The following is a 25,955-nucleotide window of genomic DNA, read 5'->3' as shown; positions in this document are numbered from 1 at the left end:
TGTCACTGACACCTGCCTTGTTCCGCATCGCATCAAAGTCCTGTCCTTGGAGACAATTTGCATGTCAGCCTTTTATTATATAGAATAAATAAAATAACTAATCAAATGTACTCTGCCCTAGTCTTCAGCATACCAGTTAAATGAGTCCTTATCTGAAATGCCCTAGTCACCAAAAAGGCAGGTGTGTTCCAAAGGTAAGTGTCAAGAAGAAGAGATTTTGTCCAGGGAAAGTACTTGGCTACACTTTCCATGTGTCTGTTTTTATCTTTCTAGGCCAGCGGTTCTCAACCTGGGGGTCGTGACCCCTTTGGCGGTCTAACGACCCTTTCACAGGGGTCGCCTAAGACCATCCTGCATATCAGATATTTATTTACATTACGATTCATAACAGTAGCAACATTACAGTTATGAAGTAGCAACGAAAATAATTTTATAGTTGGGTCACCACATGAGAAACTGTATTTAAAGGGCCAGAAGGTTGAGAACCACTGTTCTAGGCAGTCATTCTCTTTAGATATTAAAATAAGCAAGTCATTGAATTAAGTCTTTCACAAAATAATTGAGAATTACACTATGTCATTCAGTATGCTAGCTTTACTCCCAATCTCTGGGGAAACCAGCAATATGATATTGCAATTTATTTAAAACAATAAAAAAGCAATACACAGAAGCTGAGTCTATGAAACTGACATGTAGGGTTTTGCACAGGCCTGGTCCATTGTCGGCATCTAATTCATGCTGTTCTTTTGCATGACACGGTGCTGCCTGAATGCTGCAATCTGGATTACAATCCAGACGCCCTTCGCGGTGATTCCAGATTAGGTCCACAGACAGTGCCTTCAGGATGGTTGAATGCCTGCACCAGGGGGCAACTCAAGGCTTTCCCCTGTAGCCCAGGGCTTTCTGGCCAGCTCCTCCTGCTGCCTGTTCCCTGTCCATTCTGGCCCCGCCCCTGGGACCCAGCTTGCTGTGCAACCCTCTATGAGCTCAAGCCAACAGAGAAAGTTGGGCCTAGTTGCAGAGCACTGGCTGGCTTGGCCGTTACCAGTCCACACAGCCAGGGCATCCTCTGCATCTTGCCATGGTTTATGGGAATAAATTAAATTTCTTATGGACTTTAGGTTTCTATCTGGTAGCCAGTCAAAATCCCACCGTACCTTCCATCGAAGATAAGAAGTTCATAGAGGACTGTGTCAGAGCTCACAATGAAATGCGTCGCACAGTCCAGCCCTCGGCGGCCAACATGAAATACATGGTGAGAAAAAAAATGAGCTGGGATTATACTAAGGGATCTTGGCGATTCATTTTATGGACTTACTTGTATGCATTCAGTTAGGACTTTCGGCATGCAGTTTAAAATCATGCTTTGGCTGAGCTGTCTCCTGCAGGGTGGTTTGTGATAGAAGGGAAAGAGAAAGGAAATCCTGAAGCTGTTACTTGCTAGAGTTACATATGTGTGTTTATTAATATACAGTTTACAGCTGTGAAGACATGAATCAGTCTATTCTTTTATTTTTTTTCTTAATTATTGTACTGTTTATTGTAAACCTCCTTTTGCCCATCCCTGTATATTCGGACATTCTATATAAACACATACTTATGCTATATTTTCCAAATGAAAGGATAAATGTAGATTAAGTTAAATTTTCATAGCTACCTGCAGAAGAGGAGGAAGAGGCGGAAGGAATAAGGTAGAAGAAACATGAGCCTTCTTTGAATTGACTTTGTCTTATACATAGCTCAACTTTGTAAGCATGCGATCATTTTTGTTATTTTAACACTTTACATGAAAGATCTGGTGCATTTTTTCTTTCTTTTTCTTTTCTTTCTTTTTTCTTTTGCAGATCAATATCCACCTTATATCATTTTCCTTTGACTTAAAGGATATTAATATTTGTCATACTGTGGGTCAGTTGGTAACAAATCCTCTCAAGTTAGTGTGTCTGTGAGTTTATTTCTCCTTAAGTTATGATACATATTATTACTAGTCACAGAATTCTAAGTTGCCCTGGTAACGTCTATCTTCCTGCACATTGTGATGAGAAATCTACCGGATCATTTTCTTTGTTCCCATGTATATCGGACGTATTTTTCCTCTGGCTGCTTTAAAGAAATCTCTTTATCCTTGGTTTTGAGCAATTTGGTTATAATACACCATGGTGTAGTATTGTTCTAATTTCCTGGGGTTCATTGAGCTTCTTGGACCTACAGATTTAAGCAAATTAGAAAAATTTTAGCCACTGTATGGTCAAATACTAAAGACTCCAATTATAAGCATCCTATCTAATAAAAGGGAAACATGGTAATTAGCTGTACATCCGCGACTCTTCCCATTGGCTAATCAGGGAGATATGCAAATTAACTGCCAGCCAAGATGGCGGCCGGCAGCCATGCACTGAAGCAAACAGGGAGGCTTGCTTGCTCCAGTGACGGCGGACTCCAACGTTCCCCGCCTGACTTGCCGGCCTCTCAGCTGCAACTCTAAGCAACTATGTTGCAAATATAGAAGCTAAACAAAACCCCAGAAACCTGCTTTAGTCAGCTGGGCTTCAGCCAGCTGGACTGCAACATTGTATCAAATACAGAAGGTAAACAAAAGCCAGAAACCTGCTTTCAGCAGCCAAGGCCTCAGAGCTAAAGCTAGCCCAGAATTAAAAAAAAGGACAGGTTGGGAGCTTCAGTCACCCGCCAGCCTGAAAACGGCCCTCAGCCCCTCACCCAGACTGGCCAGGCACCCCAGTGGGAACCCCCACCCTGAAGGGTGTGTGACCAGCTGCAAACAGCGATCATCCCCTCACCCAGACTGGCCAGGCACCCCAGTGGAGACCCCCACCCTGAAGGGTGTGTGACCAATTGCAAACAGCGATCATCCCCTCACCCAGACTGGACAGGCACCCCAGTGGGGAACCCCACCCTGATCCAGGACACCTTTCAGGGCAAACCAGGCGGCCCCCACCCGTGCACCAGGCCTCTATTCTATATAGTAAAAGGGTAATATGCCTCCCGGCACCGGGATCAGCGTGACAGGGGGCAGCGCCCAAACCCCCTGCTCGCCCTGCGGCTCTGTGTGTGACAGGGGGTGGGGCCACAACCTCCCTATCTGCCCTGCTCTGTTCGTGACAGGGGAAGGCGCCCCAAACCCCTGATCAGCCCTGCTCTGTGCCTGATAGGGGGGAGCTCCCCAACCCCCTGATCGCCCTGCGGCTTTATGTGTGACAGAGGACAGTGCCCCAACTCCCCTATCTGCCCTGCTCTGTGCATGACAGGGGGGAGCTCCTCAACCCCCTGATCGGCCCTGCTCTGTGTGTGACAGGGTACAGAGCCCAACGCCCCTGATGGGCCCTGCTCTGTGCATGACAGGGGGCAACGCCCCAACCCCCTGATAGGCCCTGCTCTGTGCATGACAGGGGGTGGCGCCACAACTTCCCTCTCGACCCTGCCTTGAGTGTGACAGGGGGCGGTGCCCCAACCCCCCAATCGGCCCTACCCTGAGCGTGACTAGGGGTGGCATCACAACCTCCGATCCACCCTGCTCTGTGCATGACAGGGGGCAGTGCCCCAACACCCCAATCGGCCCTGCTCTGAGCCCAACCAGGGGCTGCACCTAGGGATTGGGCGTGCCCTCTGCCAGCCGGGAGCAGGCCTAAGCCAGCAGGTCATTATCTCCTGAGGGGGCCCAGACTGCGAGAGGGCACAGGATGGGCTGAGGGACCCCTCTTCCTCCCCCTCCCCCCCAGTGCACAAATTTCTGTGCACCGGGCCTCTAGTATTAATTATAAAATTGGAAGTTATCTCACAACCTACTGATGCTCTTTTTATGTAAAAGGGTTTTTTTATGACTCTTGCTTTCTCTACTAATTTTAACAGATGTGTTACTTCTGGTTTAACTTTCACTCATTGATTTTTTTGCCTTATTAATTTTTTTTTAACTTATTGATTTTAGAGTATGAGACAGAGAGAGAGAGGGAAACAAAGTTTTGTTGTTCCACTTATTCATACATTAATTGGTTGATTCCCATATGTGCCCTGACCAGGGAGCCCTCAACCTTGGCCCATCTTGACGATACTCTAACCAACTGAGCTACCCAGCCAGGGCCTTTCTCCCCATTTTTTATTGTCTTACTGGGGGCCCAGTTCACAAATTTGTGCACCTTGAAAGGAACTATGGGCCATGATGCTGTGGTGAGCACAGGGGTGGGTCTCAGCCTATCCTCCACACCCCTGGCCAGCCCCTCCCACCTCAGCCCCTGGTCCCCTCTCTGCTGGCAGCCCTGCTCCTGCTGCTGACACTCCCACGTGCTGATGGCGCTGGTCCCACTCGCACCCGCTGATGGCATGGAGCAATTGAGGCTGGCACCAGCAGTGGGTTTGAGCGTGGCTGGTGCTGTCAGTAGATGTGAACAGTGGAAGCTACTCCAGTCACCCCTCAGGAGCAGAGGGAGATGGAGAAGCCCTTAGGGGTGATCAGGGATGGCAGCCACCCCTTGTACCCCTTGATGGCGCCAATCAATTGAGGCCGGCGCCAGGCACTGGCAGCAGGTGCCAGCAGGTTCAGCGCTGACAGCATGTATGAGCACCAGGTGGGACCACGGAGCATGGAAGCAAAGAGTTTTCTAGTAACCATCAGAGGCTCACACTGATGACAGTGACCAGCACCCTATCTTGGTCTGGTGCCCTGCTCACCTCCTCCACCATCCCACCATGGCTGACACCCGCCATGTTCCCCATTCTGCCACCTGCTGCCAACACCTGCCATGTTCCACAAATGCCCTCTGGTGGTCAGCACATGTCACAGCGGCTGGTTGTTCAGTTTGGTTGTTCGGTTTTCTGCCTTTCGGTTTATTTGTATATAAGGGTTCTATATATATAGATCATGAGTCCTGTATGCAGATAACTTTGTATGGGATATCTGAATCTGTCCATTTTAGCTTGTTGGATGATGGTAATTTTTGTCTTTCTGTAAATATTCTTGACATTTTTTTCTGGCATGGACTTATGTTACTTGGCATTTTGATCCTTTTGAGTCTTGTGTTTAAGATTTGTAAGGTAGAACAAAAGAAGTGACTGAGGCTAGGGATAATTATCTCCCTCTATTAAGGAGAGATCCTCCTGAGTACTCGACACAATTCCCAAGATTATGAGGTTTTCCAATCTCGCTAGCAGGAAAAGCAATAGTCCCAGTGCTGTGTAAGCATTAGGTTATATGCTCTCCTATCATTTTGAGTGATTCATTCCCTGGTGTTGCATATGTTCTTCACATGTGTGTGTTAATCAACCCTCTGCTAAATAGTCTTCTTTACAGCCCTGCCTCTGTGTACGTCTAACCAGGCATCTCATTTCTCATGTCACTTTCTATAAATGTCAGAAAAGATAGAGCATGATGTGTTAACAGATCAGCCCTGAAATCATGCGAATTTTTTAAAATTTTGTATTGATATATAACATTGTATTAGCTTAAAATATAAAAGATAATTATTTGGTATATGTATATATATCGCAAAGTGATTACCACAATAAGTTTAGTTAAGATCCATTATCTCATAGTTACATTTTTTTCTTATAATGAGAATTTTTAAGATCTAATATCTGAGCAACTTTACAGAATGGTTAACTATACTCACAATGCTGTACTGTATAGCCCAAAACTTTTTTACCTTGTAACTGGAAGTCTGTACGTTTTGACCACCTACAAATATGAACGGCCACAGAATGGGCCATAGAGTGTTTCTGAAGCACAACTTAAGAAAAAAAACACACTGACTAATGGTGAACATAATAAATGCAAAAGAAAAATTATATTTTATTAAAATTGAAAATTTAAAATTTCTTTGACTGTCATCATTAGAATAACTTAAATGAAAACGAATATGCACAATGTATTGAAATTATTTTTGTCTTTCAGACTTGGGATGAAGGTTTAGCAAAGACTGCAAAATCCTGGGCAAATAAGTGCAAATTTGAACACAACCACTGTCCAGTAAATCGGTGTCACCCAACTTTTCCATATGTGGGAGAAAATATTTGGTTAGGTATTTTATACCAATATATCCCAGCAATTGCTATTCGTTCTTGGTATAATGAAAGGCAATTTTATACTTATAGTAGTCAACAATGTACCAAAGTTTGTGGCCATTATACACAGGTAAATATTTGACATTTTATTTATTAGTTCTTATTTATGCACATTTCAATCATAAGACATTTTCCTTTTAGCATTTTTTCTTAAGTTAATCTTGGGTATCTTGAAAACTCAATTTCATTTTGAAGGTAGGTTTACTGGATATAGAATTCTCTGGATATTTTGTTTTCAGAAATTTAAAGATTACTCTACTGTCATCTCAATGCATTAATTTCAATAAGAAATCTACTGTCAACTTTTTATTTATTGCAGCATATGTAATATGCTTTTGTTTCTCTGATTAGCTTTATAATTTTCTTTTATTTTTTTATTTTTGTAACATTTTTATTGTTGATAATATTATAGATATCTTCAATTCCCTCTCTCCACCCTAATCCTCCCAGCCCCGACCCACCTCCCCCAGGTCTTCCCTACCCTATTGCCCATGTCCATGGGTTATGCATATAAGTATGTAAGTTCTTTGGTTTATCCCTTCTTGTCCCCCCAACCCCACATCATGGTATGTAAATCTATTCCATGCCATCCCAGCTTCAGATATTATTTTGTTGGTCAATTTGTTTTGATCATTAGATTCCACAAATAAGTGAGATCATGTGATACTTGTCTTTCTCAGTTTGGCTTATTTCACTTAGAATAATAGTTTTCAAGTCCATTCATGCTGTCCCAAAGAGTAAGAGATCCCTCTTTTATACAGCTGCATAGTGTTCCATAGTGTAAATGTCCCAGAGATTTTTATCCATTCATCTACTGATGGGCACTTGGGCTGTTTCCAAATCTCAGCTATCCTATCTAATAAAAGAGAAACATGGTAATTAGCCATATGGCTGCTACCCTTCCCATTGGCTAATCAGTGAGATATGCAAATTAACTGCCAACCAAGATGGCGGCCGGCAGCCAGGCAGCTGACACGAATAGGGAGGCTTGCTTGCTTCAGTGACGGAGGAAGCCAAGCTTCCCCGCCTGCCTTCCCAGCCTCTCAGCTGCACTTTAAGCAACATTGTAACAAATATAGAAGCTAAACAAAACCCCGGGCTTCAGCCAGCAGGACCGCAACATTGTTTCAAATACAGAAAGTAAACAAAGGCCAGAAACCTGCTTTCAGCAGCAGAGGTCTCATAGCTGGAGCCGAGCCTCAGAGCTAAAGCTAGCCCAGAATAAAAAAAAAAAAAGGAAAAAAGGACAGGTTGGGAGCTTCAGTCACCTGCCAGCCTGAAAACGGCCCTCAGCCCCTCACCCAGACTGGCCAGGCACCCCAGTGAGGACCCCCACCCTAAAGGGGGTATGACCAGCTGCAAACAGCCATCATCCCCTCACCCAGGCTGGCCAGGCACCCAAGCGGGACCCCCACCCTGATCCAGGACACCCTTCAGGGCAAACCAGCCAGCCCCCACCCATGCACCAGGCCTCTATCCTATATAGTAAAAGGGTAATATGCCTCCCAGCACCGGGATCAGCGGAGCTGCGAGGCCTCCCGGCACCGAGATCAGCGTGACAGGGGGCAGCGCCCAAACCCCCTGCTCGCCCTGCGGCTCTGTGTGTGACAGGGGGCAGGGCCACAACCTCCCTATCTGCCCTGCTCTGTTTGTGACAGGGGGGAGCTCTTCAACCCCCTGATTGGCCCTGCTCTGTGCGTGACAGGGGGGAGCTCCCCAACCCTCTGATTGCCCTGCGGCTGTGTGTGACAGGGTGGGGCGCCCCAATCCCCCCTCCCCCCATCAGGCCTGCCCTGAGTGTGACAGTGGCGGCACCCCAACCCCCTGATCCGCACTGCTCTATGTGTGACAGGGGCGGTGCCCCAACTCCCCTATAGACCCTGCTCTGTGCGTGACAGGGGGGATCTCCCCAACCCCCTGATCGGCCCTGCTCTGTGTGTGACACGGTATGGAGCCCCAACCCCCCTGATGGGCCCTGCTCTGTGGGTGACAGGGGGTGGTGCCCAAACCTCCCCATCGACCCTGCCTTGAGTGTGACGAGGCGGTGCCCCTACCCCCCAATTGGCCCTACCCTGAGCGTGACTAGGGGTGGCATTGCAACCTCCCGATCTGCCCTGCTCTGTGCATGACAGGGGGCAGTGCCCCAACTCCCCAGTCGGCCCTGCTCTGAGCCCGACCAGGGGCTGCACCTAGGGATTGGGCGTGCCCTCTGCCAGCCGGGAGCAGGCCTAAGCCAGCAGGTCGTTATCTCCCAAGGGGTCCCAGACTGCAAGAGGGCATAAGCCAGGCTGAGGGACCACCCCCCCCCCCCCGAGTGCACAAATTTTTGTGCACCGGGCCTCTAGTCTACACTAATAAAAGACAGACATGCAAATTGACCAAAACTTTGCTACACCTTAAGCCACACCCACCAGCCAGTCAGAGTGGCTATATACAAATTACCCCAACCAAAATGGCGGTTAATTTGCATACGCCGGCTGGGAGCGAAGACTGAAGACAACGTGGAAGCGAAGTGCTACAGAAAGGAGCAAAGTAGAGGCAGCGGAAACAGGAATGGAGCCAAGGCTGTGGAGACGGGAGGCGGGAAGGGAAACCCAGCCAGAGCAACTGGGAGTGGGAAAAGCCCGCCTCAGCGGGTTTCACTCCCTTCTCTGCTTTGATCCGGCCACAGGAAGCCCTATTCTTGCAGGAATCTTTCTGCAATGGGCCTCTAGTTGTAATTAATGGTGCTTTAAACATAGGGGTACATAGATTCTTCCTGATTGGTGTTTTGGGGGTTTTAGGATATATTCCCAGAAATAAGATCACCAGGTCAAACAGAATTTCCTTTTTGAATTTTTTGAGGAAAATCCATACTATTTTCCATAGTGACTATACCAATTTGCATTCCCACCAGCAGTGAACTTGTGTTCCCTTTTCTCCACGTCCTTACCAGCACTTGCTGTTTGTTGATTTTTTTTTGTGATAGCCATTCTGACAGGTGTGAGGTAATATCTCACTGTCGTTTTTTTATTACTGATTAAGGTCTTATAAATGTGTGGTTATCCCTCCATTGTCCCCCACCTGCCTAATCCTGCCCTCACCCCCACCCTCTGTTGTGTGCATCCATTGGTAATGCTTACATGCATGCATATAAGTCTCTTGGTTGATCTTCCCCTCTTACCCCCACGCTTCCCTACCTTCCCTCTGAGGTTTGAAGATCTGATCAATGTTTCTGTCTCTGGGTCTGTTTTTCTTCATCGATTTATGTTATTCATTATAATCCACAAATGAGTGAGATCATGTGATATTTATCTATTTCTTACTGACTTATTTCACTTAGCATAATGATCTCCAGTTCCATCCATGCTGTTGCAAATGGTATGAGTTCCTTCCTTTTTACAGCAGCATAGTATTCCATTGTGTAGATGTAGAAAAGATTTTTAATCTACTCATCTACCGATGGGCACTTAGGCTTATTCCCAATCTTAGCTATTGGAAATTGTGCTGCTATGATCTTAGGGGTACACATATCTTTTCTGATTGGTATTTCTAGTTTCTTGGGATATATTTCTAGAAGTGGGATCACTGGGTCAAATGGGAGTTCCATTTTTAGTTTTTTGAGGAAACTCCACACTGTTCTCCATAGTGGCTGTACCAGTTTGCATTCCCACCAGCAGTGTACAAGGGTTCCTTTTTCTCCACATCCTCGCTAGCACGTGTCCTTTGCTAATTTGTTGAAGATAGCCTTCTGACAGGTGTGAGATGATACTGCATTGTCATTTTGATTTGCATCTCTCAGATGATTAGTGACTTTGAGCATGCTTTCATATGTCTCTTGGCCTTCCTTATGTCTTCTTTCGAAAAGTATCTATATAGGTTTGTTGCCCATTTTTTGATTGGGCTGTTTATCTTCCTTTTGTTAAGTTGTATGAGTTCCCTGTAAAGGTTGGAGATTAAACCCTTACGGTTAATAACATTGGCAAATATGTTCTCCCATGCAGTGGGCTTTCTTGTTGTTTTATTGATTTTTTTGTGTTTTCTTTTTGTTTTGTTTGTTTTTTTGCTGTACAAAAGCTTTTTATTTTGATTTAGCCCCATTTGTTTATTTTCTCTTTAGTTTCTAATGCCCTAAGAGCTATATCTGTGAAGAAATTGCTCAGCATATGTCTGAGATTTTTTTCTTTGGATTCCTCTAATATTTTTATGGTTTCCTGTCTTACACTTAAGTCTTTTATCCATTTTGAGTTTATTTTTGTGTATGGTGTAAGTTGGTGGTCTAGTTTCATTTTCTTGCATATATCTGTCCAATTTTCCCAACATCATTTGTTGAAGAGACTGTCTTGACTCCATTGTATGTTCTTGCCTATTTGTCAAATATTAATTGAACATAGTGCTTGGGTGGATTTCTGGGTTCTCTATTCTATTCAACTGATCTATATGTCTGTTCTTGTGCCAGTACCAAGCAGTTTTGAGAACAGTGGCTTTGTAATACAGCTTGATACCTGGTATTGAGATCCCACCTACTTTGTTCTTCTTTCTCAGGATCGCTGCAGCTATTTGGGGTCTTTTTTTTATTCCAGATGAATTTTTAGAGAGCTCGTTCTAGGTCTGTGAAGTATGCCGTTGGTATTTTAATGGGCAGTGCATTGAATTTATAAATTTCTTTAGGTAGTATGGACATTTTAATGATGTTGATTCTACCAATCCATGAATACGGTATGTTCTTCCATCTATTTATGTCTTCCTCTATCTTATTTTTCAACGTCCTGTAGTTTTCTGAGTAGAGGTCTTTTACCTCTTTAGTTAAGTTTATTCCTAGGTAGATTAATTTTTTTGGTGCAATGGTAAATGGGATTGTTTTTTTAGTCTCTCTTTCTGTAAGTTCACTATTGGTGTATAGAAATGCAATAGATTTCTTGGCGTTAATTTTGTATCCTGCCACATTGCCAAATTCATTTATTAAGTCTAATAGTTTTTTGATGGAGTGTTTAGGGTTTTTTATGTATAATATCATGTCATCTGTGAATAAGGACAGTTTTACTTCTTCTTTTCCAATTTGGATGCCTTTTATTTCTTCTTCTTGTCTAATCGCAATAGCTAATACTTCCAGTACTATGTCGAACAGGAGTGGTGAGAGTGGGCATCCCTGTCTTGTTCCTGTTCTTAAGGGAAATGGTTTTAGATTTTGCCCATTGAGTATGATGTTGGCTGTAGGTTTGTCATATAAAGCTTTTATTATGTTGAGGTACGATCCTTCTATCCTAACTTTGATGAGTGTTTTTATCAGAAAATGGTGTTGGACTTTGTCAAATGCCTTTTCTGCATCAATTGATATGATTATGTGATTTTTGTCTCTCAATTTGTTTATGTGATGTATCACATTTATTGATTTTCACATATTTTACCAGCCTTGCATCCCTGGAAGAAATCCCACTTGGTCATGTTGTATGATATTTCTAATATAATGCTGGATCTAGTTTGCTAGAATTTTGTTGAGGATTTTAGCATCTATGTTCATCAGGGATATTGGCCTGTAATTCTTTCTTTGTGGTGTCTTTATCTGGTTTTGGGATTAGGGTCATGCTAGCTTCATAGAAAGAGCTTGGAAGTGTGCCTTCTTCTTGAATTTTTTGGAATAGTCTGAGAAGGATTGGTTTTAGTTCTTCTTTGAATGCTTGGTAAAACTCCCCTGTGAAGCCAAGGTCCAAGGCTTTTGTTTGCTGGAAGCATTTTGATTACTGTTTAAATTTCATCGGTGCTTATCGCCTATTCAGGTTTTTTGATTCTTCCTGATTTAGTTTTGGAAGCTTGTATTTTTCTAGGAATGTGTCCATTTCATTGAGGTTGTCCAGATTTTTAGAGAAGAGGTTTTGGTAGTATTTTTTTTATAATCCTTTGTATATCAGTGGGGTCACTTGTTACTTCACCTCTTTCATTTCTGATTTTGTTTATTTGGGTCCTCTCTCTTTGCTTCTTGGTGAGCCTTCCCAGGGGTTCATCAATCTTGTTTATCCTTTCAAAGAATCAGCTCTTGGTTTCATTGATCTTTTGTATTGTTATTTTGATCTCTATGTCATTTATTTCTACTCTGTTCTTTAGTATTTCCTTCCTCCTAGATACTGTGGGCTTTTCTTGTTGCTCTCTCTCTCTGATTCTTTAAGTTGCAGGGTTAGATAATTTATTACCTTTTATTTATTTTTTTGAGGTAGGTTAGTAGAACTATGAACTTCCCTCTCAGGACCGCTTTCATTCTGTCCCATAGATTTTGGGCTGTTGTGTTTTCATTGTCATTTGTTTCCAGGATGCCTTTTATTTCTTCTTTGATCTCTTGGTAACCCAATCATTGTTTAGTAGCATGCTATTTAGCTTCCAAGTGTTTGATTTTTTTCATTGTTTTTATTGTAGTTGATTTCTAGTTTTATGCCTCTGTGATCTGAGAAGATGCTTGATATGATTTCTACCCTCTTGAATTTGAAGAGACTGCCTGTGTCCTAATATGTGGTCTATCTTTGAAAATGTCCCGTATGCACTGGAGAAGAATGTATATTCAGTGGCTTTGGGGTGAAATATTCTGAAGATGTCAATTAAGTCAATCTGATCTAGTGAGTCACTTAGGATTGCTGTTTTCTTGCTGATTTTCTGTTTAGAGGATTTATCCGGTGGTTTCATTGGGGTATTAAAGTCCCCTACTATGACTGTATTGCTACCAATCTCTCCATTGATATCTTCCAGAAGTTGTTTTATGTATTTGGGTGCTCTTGTATTGGATGCATATATGTTTACCAGAGTTATATCTTCTTGTTGAATTTCTCCCTTTACTTTGAGGTCTATTTTGTCAGATATAAGGATCACAACCCCAGATTTTTTTCTCATTTCCATTTGCCTGAAAAATATTTTCCATCCCTTCACTATCTGTGTGAATCCTTTGTTCTGAGGTGGGTCTCTTGCAGACACCAAATATATGGGTCATTTTTTCTTATCCATTCAGCTGCCCTATTTGTTTTGATTGGGCCATTTAATCCATTTATGTTTAATGTTATTATTTTTTATTACTTGTTTGTCATACTTTTTATTCTTAATATTTGTGTTTTTTCTTGCCTTTCTGTTTATTCTTTTTACAGTAGTCCCTTTAGCATTTTTTGCATTGCTGGCTTGGTGATAATAAGCTCTCTTAGCCCCTCCTGACTCCACCTTCAATTTTGAATGATAGCCTTGCTGGGTATAGTATTCTGGGATTCAGTTCCTTGGTTTGCATCACTTTGTATATTTTATTCCATTCTTTTCTGGCCTGGTGTGTTTCTGTTGAGAAATCAGTTGATATTCTAATGTGAGATCCCTTGTATCTAACTTTCTGTCTCTCTCTGGCAGCTTTTAAGATTCTTACTTTGTTGTTGATGTTAGCCAGTTTAATCATGATGTGTCTTGGTGTTGGTCTTTTTGGGTTCATCATATTTGGGACTCTATATGCTTCTTAGACTTGCGTAGTTTTTTTCTTGCCAATATTGGGGAAGTTTTCTGTCATTATTTCTTCAAACAGGTTTTCTATTCCTTGCTTCTCTTCCCCTCCTTCTGGTATCCCAAATATGCAGATGTTGTTTTGTTTTGTGTTGTCCCAAAGCTCTTTTAGGCTCTCCTCTTGCTTTTTAAGTCTTCTTTCCAGTTGCTGCTGTATTTGTGTGCTTTTTCCTACCTTGTCTTCTAATTCGCTAGTGCAGTCCTCAGCCTCTTGTAGTCTACTGTTTAAGCCTTCCATTGTGTACTTTATTGTAGCTATGTCATTCTTCATTTCCCCTTGTTTCCTTCCTTTTCATGTTGGTGACATTCTCATTTAGCTCCTTATAATTCTCATTGTGTTGTGTGTATTTGTCATTGAGTTGTGTATATTTGTCATCCAGACGTTTGAGCATCCTTAGAACCATTACTCTGAAATCTTTCTCTGAAATTTTACTTGCCTCCATTTCATTTAATTCCCTTTCTGGTGATTTTTCTTTCTTTTGGGGGTTGTTTTTTTGTCTTCCCAAGTTTTGCTGTATGGTTTTGCTTCTGTGTCCTAGATCTGACTCCGTTGTTACCCAGGTTCTTTTGGGGATGGTGCTGCTGGTGTGATCTCTCAGGTCTCCTGGGCTTGGTAATCTAGCTTAACCCCCTACTTGAGCTATTTGGGTTTTCCTGATGTAGGCCTGAGAATTGAAAAGGTGCAACTGCGGAGTCCAGATGTCAGCAGCCGGGGAGCGGCATGTCCCAATTATTGCTGCCTTGCATCCTTGGTTGGAATCACATATGCCCAGCAGGGGCATACAGAGGTGCCCAGAAGCCATTTGTCAGGGTGGTGAGGCTCAGGAGGCCTGCACTCTGGAAAGGCGCAACTGTGGTGTCCACAGTTCTGTAGCTGTAGGGTGGGAAGACTAGTTTTTGCTGCTGCTTTATTGGTTGGATACACATGCACAAAGTGGCGGCTCATAGGGACACCCACGGTGTGTTTGCCAGTGCGGCACACACACCCACACACTCTGAAGGGCCCTGGATGAAGCCAAGCTATCAAAGTTTCTGTGGGCAGGTATCCAGAATATTTACTGCCTGGGCAGTGCATCATTGTTTGGATAAGAGCGCACCCAGTGGGGGCTCACAGCGGCACTCAAGAGCTGCCTGTGGAGCAGTGTGCTCAGGACTCATGAGGCCTGTGCACTGGAAAAGCACAACTGTAGTGTCCAGAGTTCTGCAGCTGTGGGGTAGGAAGACTCAGTTTTTGCTGCTGAACCCATGGTTGGATACACATACTCCTAGTGGCAGCTCACAGGGATACTCGCGGTGCGTTTGGTGTGGAGCTTTGATGTAGTCTGAAAGGCCCTGGCATTGAAGTTGTGTGACAGTGTCTGTGGGCAGTTATTCAGGAAGAGTGGATTCAGAATTCCTACTGCAGTGCAGCATGTTCCTTATTTGTATAATATCGCACTCAGCGGGGTCTCACCATGGCTCCCAAGAGCTGCCTGTTGAGTGGTGGGCACAGTAGGTCTGCAGGCTGGAAATGCACCTCTATGGTGGTGCATTTGCGGTGCAGAGCTCTGATGCACCCTGAGGGACCCTGGAGCTGAAGTTGTGCGATGGTGTCTGTGGGCAGTTATTCAGGAAGAGTGATTTCAGAATTTCTACTGGGGGGCAGTGCGCCACTGTCTGTACAATATCGCACCCAGTGGGTGCTCACAGAGGCTCCCAAGAGCTGCTTGTAGAGCGGTGGGCTCCAGAAGCCTGAGTGCTGGAAGCTTGTGTCTGTGGCAGTGCATTTGTGGCACAGAGTTCTGATGCACCCTGAGGGGCCTTGGCATTATAGTTGTGCCACAGTGTCTGTGAGCAGTTATTCAGGAAGAGTGATTTCAGAATTTCTACTGGGGGGCAGTGCATCCCCAATTGCACAATATCACACCCAGTAGGGGCTCGCAGTGACTCCCAAGAGCTGCCTGTGGGGTGGTGGGCTTCAGAGGCCTGTGTGTTGGAAGCACATGTCTGTGTTGTCCGGAGGTCTGCCGCTGGGGATGGGGAAGCTGCACTTACTGCTGCCGGAACGGTGCACCTTAGAGGTAGAGGTCCTAAGGTCTGCAGGTTTGCAGGTCTGCGGGTCGGGCAGCAGGATTTTGGCTGAAGTGGCTGCCGGGTCGCAGGCAGTGTCCAAGGGCTGTCTGGGTGGTGGTGTTGATGAGTTCCTAGATGAGGCCGCTCTCCCTTCAAGGTGGCGTGGGCTCTGTGCCCGCAGCCTAGGGAGTGTCCATGGCTATGGTAGGTGCTCCCTGTCCAGAAGAGTCTAGACTGCCAGACCCTGCTACTCCTGTCGTATTTAACTGTCCCTCACTCACTCACACACACACCACACACATCCACACACTCTCCTTTCACCCTCTCACTCATTCACATCCTATCCCTCACCTCTGCCCTGCCAGCCGCCATCTTTTGTCTTCATTGTCATTTTAATTTGCATTTCTCTGATGATTAGTGACTTTCAGCATTTTTTCATGTGTCTTTTGACCATTTGTATAAATTTTTTTCTTTACAACAAACTGTAGCCATTTCATAATGTACTAAAGTTTGCTTCACCTTTTGTGCAGCCATTTACCGAGTTTCTTAGAACTATAGGACTATAATTTAAAGCAAAATTTGATAAATGCTGGATATTGCTTCTTGAAATACTTTCGTTAGTGACTTCTGTCTGCCCAGATTCTAGTCACCAATATTGATGGCCACTTGAATTTTCCAATGGTTATTGATGTTCTCTTTTCTTTCTCAAGTATTTCCTCTCTGTGATTAATTTCAAATAGTCTTATTGCTTTATCTTGAAGTTCACTACTCTTTTCTTCTGTAATGATTAATCCTCTATTAATAACAATTAGTTTATTTTTTCATCTTAGATGTTAAAATTTAAATCTCTAAAAGCTTGATTTTTGTCTTTTTTTACATAATCAGTAACTATATCAAGAATATTTGACCTTTCATCTACCTTTTCAACCATATGAGATAGTTACAATAATTATTCTAATGTTTTCTCTAGGTTAGTTCTGGGGTAGTTTGAGTGGATTGATTACCCCTCTTTCTTATGGGTAATTTTTTTCTGCTTCTTATCACATTAGGTATGTTTTATTATATCTTCAACTTTATAAATCTTGCCTTCTTGGATGCTTGATTTTTATATGCCTATAATATTCTTGAATTCTCTTCTGGGATACAGTTAAGTTACCTGGAATTTGTTTGATCCTTTTGGTTACTGCTTTTAAAATATATTAGATGGAGGCAAAATTCTTCTGCCTACTCTACCCAGTGCCCCAGAAATTATGAAACTTTCCAGTAGAGCTGGTAGAAAAGGCCTTACTCCTGGCCCAATGTAAGTTCCTGTGTTCTTTCATTTACTTTTTATAGATGGTTCATTTCAAGGTCTAGGGTAGTGCTTCAAATGCATGCTCTGATTAGTGCTCTGCTGAATTAATGATGGGAACCCCCTAGAGGTATCCATAGTAGTGTCACTGTTAGATTTTCACCACTGAGGTACTACACCACCCAAACTCCTGCCTCCTTGGTCTCCACAGACTCTCAGCTGTCTCTCAACCATGTGGATCCATTAGGCTCCTCCTGGTTTCTCCAACACCCCTACCCCACCAGTCATGGCCTGGAAATGCTCTCAAAGCAACAAGCTGAGACAATTGTATAATTCACAGCTTCCCCAACCTGAACTCTCAGGAGGCATTATCCTTTGTTGTCATATGTCCAGTATCCTGAAGACCTTTATTTCCTACAAGAGACCCAGTGCATGAAATTTGTGCATGGGGTGGGAGGTGTACCTCAGCCTGGCCTGCACCCTCTCCAATCTGGGACCCGTCAGGGGATGTACAACTGCCAGTTTAGATACATCCCTCTCATAATCTGGGACCGCTGTCTCCTAACTGCCCTCCCCTCCAGGCCTGCTAGTCCCTAACTGCCCTTCCCTACCAGCCTGATCACCCCTAACTGCTCTCCCCTGCCAGCCTGATTGCCCCTAATCACCTCTGCCTTGGCACCCACCACCGTGGCTTTGTCTAGAACAGTGGTTCTTAACCTTCTAGCCCTTTGAATACAGTTCCTCATGTTGTGACCCAACCATAAAATTATTTTCGTTGCTACTTCATAACTGTCATGTTGCTACTGTTATGAATCGTAATGTAAATATCTGATATGCAGGATGGTCTTAGGTGACCCTTGTGAAAGGGTTATTCGACCGCCAAAGGGGTCGCAACCCACAGGTTGAGAACTGCTGGTCTAGACGTACATCCGGAAGATATCCGATCTAATTAGCATATTATGCTTTTGTTAGTATAGATAATTTTTCTAATTCTTTTGGTTGGTTGTTGAGAGAGTTTGGGTGAGAAATGGAAACACATTTCAGGCATAACATGGAGTCCCTAGGATGGACCATTTAAGCAAGAGAAGAGTTCTCTTCTCCAAACTTATCTGTCTAAGTTGAATTAACATACAGTGTCTGAAAGCATGCCATTCTTATCAGAGGTTCACTGAACACAGAAATTAGCAGCTCCTATTCCATTTAAACTTCATCTGACAACAGGATGCTATAAGTTTAGAAATCCTTCTCAGAATAGTTGTTTTATACAATGATTATGGTTTGGTTACTGCTAGGAAAATTGAGAGAATGGGATCAATTGTCAGGTGTCCTGATAACAAGCAGAATGCAGTATTCCTACTATGGCATCAAGGCTGAGTCACAGCTTTTACATAATCATTTGTCTCCTCTTTTACTGTCAGGGGAAAGGAACCTGTTTTCAAATACCCCTTGTCCCTTAGCATTATACAGCAGAACCACAAGCTCACTCCTTACTGGATAATGTACACAGATGTGTAAAAAGCTAGGAATAGGGGCTTTCTTCATATTGGCTCAACACCTGTATCTTGCTTAGTGTTCTAAAGAAAATAAGGTAAAATGTTCTTACTGTTACCATCTGAAGATATTTGTATTGAAGTTACAACCAATGTTCATATTAATGTTACATTTAGTTCCTTTAGGAAAGTAAACATTTTAAACCTATACATGTTCAAAATTTATCTTTACCATTCCAAAAGTCAAAAAAAAATGTCACAATTCAGATATATTAAGCAATAAAATTTCATGGTGTAGTCAGTTATTCATTAACCAAATTTTTAAATGTGAATTTCTTTAAAAATATATATACGTGTAGTCGTATAGTTTATTAACTTTCTAAAACATTCCAAAGGAATGGGTATTTTAAGGAACTAGCTTAATCTCATTTTACTAAGTGGTAAACTAGGTCAGAATTGATCTATCGCTCTCGAAAGATACACACATGGTTCAAACCAAAACTCATATCTTTTCTGTTCAGTGCTTTTATTACACTTTGCTGCCTCAGGCAAACAGCCATTAAAACATATTTTGCAAAACTGTTGATTACAGCTATACCCAGGTCATGGGAAATAGTGACTAATACATCAGTTTATAAGATGTATCAATACATTATATTAATTGAATTGTAAAATAAATGGGTTCAGAAAATTTATTAGTGTTATCAAATTTATATCAATTTTCTTTTGTTATTTTGTTTTCCATGTGGAGTAAATTAGCATTTTCCTTTTTGTTTATTTAGAAAATGGAAGAAAATTCCACTCTATCATTGTCACAAAAGAATACGAATTTTTTAAAATCTCTTTGTTTCTCCTCGCCTCCCAGCCCATGGTTAGTTTTCCATAGGAATCTTCTTCTTTTGAGTACTGCCCTTCTTTACAATGAAACAAAAATATTCACCCTTCTTATGGAAATCATGTTTTTGTTTTTTGCAATAAACTCAATGTATTCTTAGTCTCTGTATCTATCTGAGTCTTGTAATTTGACAGAGATGAGATTATGGTTACAACCACAACTTTTAAAATGTGATCATAAACTAAGTACTAGTAGAAGGTTTTAGGGAAAAGAAATAAAAATCTATAACTGTTTTTATTTACACTGTGATTTTAATATTAATTGTATTATATAACCATGGAGAAAATAATTTTTTTCATAAATCATTTAGAAAAAATATTATTTTCACTACTATTATATTGTTTCACTTATGAGAATTATCAGTGAGGAAAATCTAGTTAAGTAGCCTTCAAGAAAACAGCCTTTTAAAAAATTGTTTTAAGCTAAATATTACAAATTAAAATAGCCAATAAGAATTTCTGTCTACTCATTTTTATTGCATGACTAAGATTATAGCTATTCCCATAGTGCATTGCTGCATAGAGGTGTTTTGGATATTTTAATTAAGAATTCCTTTCCTTATAGGTAGCTTGGGCCGATTCATACAAAGTTGGTTGTGCAATGACAGTTTGTCCTAAACTTGGGAAAGGTGACCCTGTAATGTTCGTATGTAACTATGGACCTGCGTAAGTTATTTTGCTTTTAAAAAATATTTTATATTTAAATAAATGTTATACTTATTTATATATTTAATAAATGAAGTCTCCCAGCATAATGATAATAAAAGAAACAAATGAAAATAGAAAGTGGTGAGAGACTATTACCTTGTGTAAAGAATTATACCTACCATGAGATATTTACAGTTCAGAGTAAAAATGATGGACATTCTTTGTTAAATAGAACAACAGATAACGTAAAATGCATCACCACGCTAAGTAATAGAACATAAAATAGACTGGCAGATGCTTTCCTAATATAGCATCACTTAGAATGAGCAAGTGATTCTGAATGATAGTGAAAAGCACATTTTTTGAAAAAAAATACCGTAAGTTTCATTGCCTTTTTTATTATTGTGCATCTAAGTGGAAATATAACATAAGTCTAATGGGAGGCTACAAAAATAAAATTCTGGAACTCTAATCCCATTGATCTGTACAAGAAAGAAGATAAAATCCACCCACAACCCAACCATTTAACAAACAAAAATATTAAAGTAAAATATACAAAGGATGAAAATCTAAGCATAGCATAAATATACAGGATTCATAAAAAGAAGCTGAGATATGTCAAAATTTCTAAGGAGAGTACATATGTGTATATCTCCTCCTGTATTTATTCTACTCCTTCTCAGTTAGCAACAGAAATGAGTATGACACATGCATAACTTAAAAAGAAAAACAAACGACAGATGCAACAAAGAATAAATAAGAAAATGATAGCATCAATTTTAACTATGTTAATAATCACATCAAATATAAATGCTACAAACACCCAAATGAAAAGGCAGAGATTGTGAGATTAGATAAAAATCAAGAAACAATCATATCCTTCCTACAAGAAGCATCTTATATATGCTAATATGCAAATTGTTCCCTTGATTGAGAGTTTGACCAGGGGGCAGGGCCAGCCCTACCACTGCCTGTGGTGCCTTCCTATGGCCAGCCCCAACCTGATTGGCCCCCATACCTCAATAGGGGGCAGGACTGGCCAGAAAATCACCTGCAAACCCTCCCCTAGGCCTGCCCCACTCCAATGGGCCCTACCACCCCAAAGGGGGGTGAGGCCAGCCTGCCAATCACATGGGGCCCCTTCCCCCGCCAGCCTGCCCCAATCAACCTGATAGAGGTGGGCCAGCCAGACCCCACCCGTGCACAAATTTGTGCACTGGACCTCTAGCACTTTAAATATAAAAACATGAAAAGCAAAAGGATGGGGAAAGCTTTACTATACTAACATTGGGCAAAATAAACCTGCATTGTGTATATTGATATCAGGTAATATTAATTTCAGAGCAAAAAATGTTGCCAGGGATAAAGAAGGCCATTCAAAATAATAATGGGGGTAAGTATTCAAGAGACAACTTGGATGAAGTGAACAAATTCCTCAAAAGATACAAATTACACAGGTGAAATAAAATGAAAAGATAACTACAGAGCAGTATCTCTTATGAATATAGGTAGAAAATTTTGAAACAAAATTTAGCAATTGAATACAATAAGATAGTAAAGCATAATGCATCTTGTCCAAATGGAGTTTATTCAAGGAATATAGGCCTGATTTAAGACTCTCAAATCAATTGATGTAATTAGCCATATCAATCAACCTAAAAATAAAGATCATCTGATCATCTCACTGGATGGAGTAAAAGACAAACATTCATTCATAGTGAAAGTTCTCTGCCTGCTAGAAACAGAAGGCAACATCTTAAACCTAATAAAGGACATCTGTGAAAAACCTGCATGTAATGTTAAGGCTAACAGCAAAACATTTTTCTGTAAAGTACAGATAGCAAAAATGTTAGGTTTGCAGAACACATGCATTCTGTTATATATCCATCTTTGGTTTTTTGTATTTTAAATAACCCCTTAAATATAAAAAAATTAATTCTTAGCTATGGGTCATACTTAGCTAACTGCAGGTCTGTAGATCTAGTATGTAGAAAATCTAATGGAGTCTATGAAAGCTCTTCTAGAACTAATAGGTAAGTTTAGACATTTTTCAGGATACAATATCAAGATACAAAACTCAATTACATACCCATATTCTGGTAATGAACAATTAGAAGCTGAAATAAAATGGCATTATCATTCATAATAGCTTAAAAATATAAATAATTATATGCAATATATCTTTGTGAAGCAGGATGATACAAATGTGGTGCCAGTGTTCTATTTTGCATAATATATTTGTAATAGCATAAACTATTGTTTGATGATTTCAGTGGGGTTTTGCCTGTAATGTATTCTTATGTAAATTAGGGTTGAATGAGGCTGATAAATGCTATGACTGTAAAAATGAGGAAAATAACTGAGTTCAGTGAATGACTTTGAACCAATCTGAATCCTCTCAAGCACAGTTTTATACTTTTTCAACTACTGAATGCTAATAATGTAATGAGTACTTAACTGTAATGTACTATGGGAATGCATTCAGGTGGTTATTTTTACAAATAAAGATGATACAAATATTGCATTATATATCTATTATCTAGGGATAATTCTGACAGAAGGTATGAAGGACCGGTACATTGAAAGTTATAAAATCTTCATGAAATAAATTAACATATACACAAATAAATAGATATACCTTTTTAATAGGGTAAACGACTAAATATTGATAAAATGTAATTTTTCACTAAATTGATATATATATTCAACACAATTATAAATATCCTGGCAGGCCTTTATTGTAAATGTTGAGAAACCTTGATCCTAAAATTGATATGGGAATGCAAGGGACTTAAACTAGCCAAAACAACTAAGAAAAAGAACAAATTTGGAGGACTGACACTATTGTTTTCAAGACTTATTATAGCTAGAATAATCACAACATTGTGATTTTGACATAAAGTTAGACATATAGATCAATAGAACAGAATAAGGGGTTCAAAATTAAATCTACACATGGTTGACCACATGTGTTCAACTGATTTTTAATAGATATAAAAAGACAATGCAGTAGAAAAGAAATTTTTCAACAAATGCTGCTGTAACAAAATGCTATCTAGCTACATCTATATATACATCTATCTCTCTCTCTCTCTCTATATATATATATAGGTATAGATAGATATATAGATATAGATATAATAAAAGTGTAATATGCAAATTGACCGAGTGGAGGAACAGCAAAACAACTGTCCTGATGACCTTCCAGACAAAGCTGAAATTTGTGCATGGGGAGTGGTGTGTCCCTCAGCACAGCCTGCACCATCTCCAATTCTGGTGGGATCGGGCCTCAATGGGCAGTCAGACATCCCTCTCACAATCCAGGACTGCTGGCTCCCAACCACTCTCCTGCTTGCCTGCCTGATTGCCTCTAACCACTCCCCTGCCAGCCTGATTGCCCCCAACTGCCCTCCCCTTCCTGCCTGGTCCCCCCCAACTGCCCTCCCCTGCAGGCCTGGTTCCCCAAAACTCCCCTTCCCAGCACGCCTGGTCGCCACCAACTACCCTCCCCCCTTCAGGCCTGGTTCCCCTCAACTGCCCTCCCCTGCTGGCCATCTTTGACCACATCAGGATGGCCATCTTGTATGTTGGAGTGATGGTCAATTTGCATATCACTCTTTTATTGGATAGGACTAGAAGCTCAGTGCACAAAATTCATGCACAAGGGAGTCTCCTCAGCCCAGCCTGCACCCTCTCCAATCCGGGATCCCTCTTACAATCCTGGGCCACTGGTTTCTGATCGCTCACCTGCCTGCCTGCCTGGTTGCCCCTAACTTCCCCCCCGCTGGCCTGTTTGCCCCTAACTGCCCCCTGCTGCTGGCCTGTTTGCTCCCAACTGCCCCCTCCCTGCTGGCCTGCTCACTCCTAACTGACCCCTGTTGGCCTGGTCACTCCCAACTGTCCCCCCACCAGCATAGTCACTCCACACTGCCCCCCTCCCCCAGCCTAATCACCACCAACTGTTCCCTTTGCCGGCCTGATCACCCCCAACAACCCGCCTCCCTCACCAGCCAGCCTGGTCACCCTATGCAGCCAGCTGTTCAGTCATTTGGTCTTCCCTCACTAACCCCCTTGCTGGCCTGGTTGCCCACAATTGCCCCCCTGCCAGCCTGGTCGCCCCTCACAGCCTCCCTGCCAGCCTGGTCACCCCACGCAGCCTGCTGTTCAGTCATTTGGTCATCCCTCACTAACCCCCCCTGCTGGCCTGGTCTCCCAACACAGCCTGCTGTTCAGTCATTTGGTTGTCCCTCGGGCCAGCCCTGCATGGCTGGGGGGCTGTGAGGACTGGGCACCATGTAGTGGCTGTGGGCACTGCCATCATTGATGGCATGGAAGTCAATTAGCATATTCCCTCCTTATTGGATGTGGGTGCTGCCATCTTTGAGGGTGGAGCAGAAAATTAGCATATTCCCTCCTTATTGGCTGTGGGTGGCACCATCTATGCGATGGTGTGAGGGTCAATTAGCATATTCCCTCTTTATTAGATAAGATATCCTATCTAATAATGGGTTATATGCAAATTAACTGTCACTCTGTCACAAAGATTGTGGTGCCCAGTCCTCTCAGCCCCGCCAGAATCCCCCAGTCCCAGGGAGGTGTCCACTGAGAGCAGGTAGCGTGAGTGGCATTGTGGAATGCTTGCTTCGTTGCCATGGCGATGAGGCAAGTATTCTACCCCTGCCATGGAAGTCCTCTGGGCAGCGGGCACAGAGCGGCCAGGCGGGGAGGGGGTGAGAACGCTTGCATCATTGCCCTGGCTATGAGGCAAATGTTCCGCACCCAGCCGCAGTTGTGCCTCTAGGCCACGGAGAGCCTCTGGGAAGCGGGTACGGAGCAGACAGGCCTTGCAGAGAGCTGCTGGTGCATGGATTTGTGCACAGGGCTACTAGTATATATATAAAAGCAAACGTGAATCTGCATAAAATAAAACCTATAATAATAACTCAAAATTAATCTATGAGCTAAATGTAAAACCTTAACTATAAAAACTTTGTGCCCTTAACATAGCCAACAATTTTTAGCTACCACACCAAAAGCATGATCCATAAAAGAACAAATTGACATGTTGGATTGCATTAAAATTACAATTACAACTATTCAAAGACATTGCTAAGAGAATGAAAAGATAAGCTACAGAGTAAAAGAAAGTCTTTGCAAAACATATCCGATAAAAGACTTGTATCAAGAATATAGGGAGAACTGTTACAATTCAATATGAAGAATACTTAAAGTAATAAAAAGATGAATAAAAGGTTAATAAAGAAAATTTTCAGAGGGCAAAAAAGCAATGATAAAAACCTCAGTATCATTAATCATTAAGGAAATACAAATTAAAACCACAATGAATATCGCTACACAACAATTTGGCTAAAGATTGGCCATTCTAAATCCAGAGGGAAGATGTGAAGGGACTAGCATTCTCCACCACAGCTGGTGGGAATATAAAGTGTCACAAATATTTTGCACACAGTGTAGAACTTTCTTAAAAAGTTAAATATGTACTAACCATACGATCTATTTATTTCACTCCTAGATACGTAGTCAAGGAAATGTATGCCCATAAGGAGACTTAAATAAATATTCAAAATGTGCGTAGTACTTTAATATGTAATAGTAAAAAACTAGAACAACACAAATGTCCTTAAACAGATAGGTGGATAAATGAATTGTGGCTTATTCTTTAATGGAGTGCTGCTAATGTTATTAATGTTTTCTCTGGGTACTCCAAGTAACATTTATAAAGTCTACCACAAACACTGAGATGGAACAAAAGCAGGTTTGTTAGAATGTATCAGCTTATACTATTGAAAAGCAGGCACAATATCTGTCAAATGGTTGTCCAGATGGTACCATTACTTTGGTATATCATCAAACAGGACTCGATAAGGATGATGATATTATACTTTTAAATCAATCCATAAAGCATGTTTCCATTTACTATTTAAATTTTGCTTGTTCCATTTACAAAATAAAGAGATAATCTTAGTGTTCTACAACCAACAAACAAAAAT

At 41.8% G+C, this 25,955-nt stretch overlaps 1 protein-coding gene across 1 annotated transcript in view; it reads left to right on the top strand.

The window, feature by feature from the left end:
- The first annotated feature begins 1,024 nt into the window (after nucleotides 1-1,024).
- LOC139005363 (GLIPR1-like protein 1) overlaps nucleotides 1,025-25,955 on the top strand; it is a 33,066-nt gene continuing 8,135 nt past the window's right edge. The window contains exons 1-3 of the mRNA XM_070407629.1: nucleotides 1,025-1,255; nucleotides 5,903-6,142; nucleotides 19,862-19,962. Coding sequence (XP_070263730.1) covers nucleotides 1,082-1,255; nucleotides 5,903-6,142; nucleotides 19,862-19,962 — 515 coding nt within the window. The 5' untranslated portion in view covers nucleotides 1,025-1,081. The remainder of the gene's footprint in view (nucleotides 1,256-5,902; nucleotides 6,143-19,861; nucleotides 19,963-25,955) is intronic.

This window comes from Myotis yumanensis, unplaced genomic scaffold, assembly GCF_028538775.1.
Source record: "Myotis yumanensis isolate MYYU_CA2020_CCGP unplaced genomic scaffold, mMyoYum1.0.hap1 SCAF_3, whole genome shotgun sequence".
NCBI classification, from domain to species: domain Eukaryota; kingdom Metazoa; phylum Chordata; class Mammalia; order Chiroptera; family Vespertilionidae; genus Myotis; species Myotis yumanensis.
The sequence above is the reverse complement of the archived record's forward strand: the minus strand, read 5'-3'. Positions and strand labels throughout refer to the sequence as shown.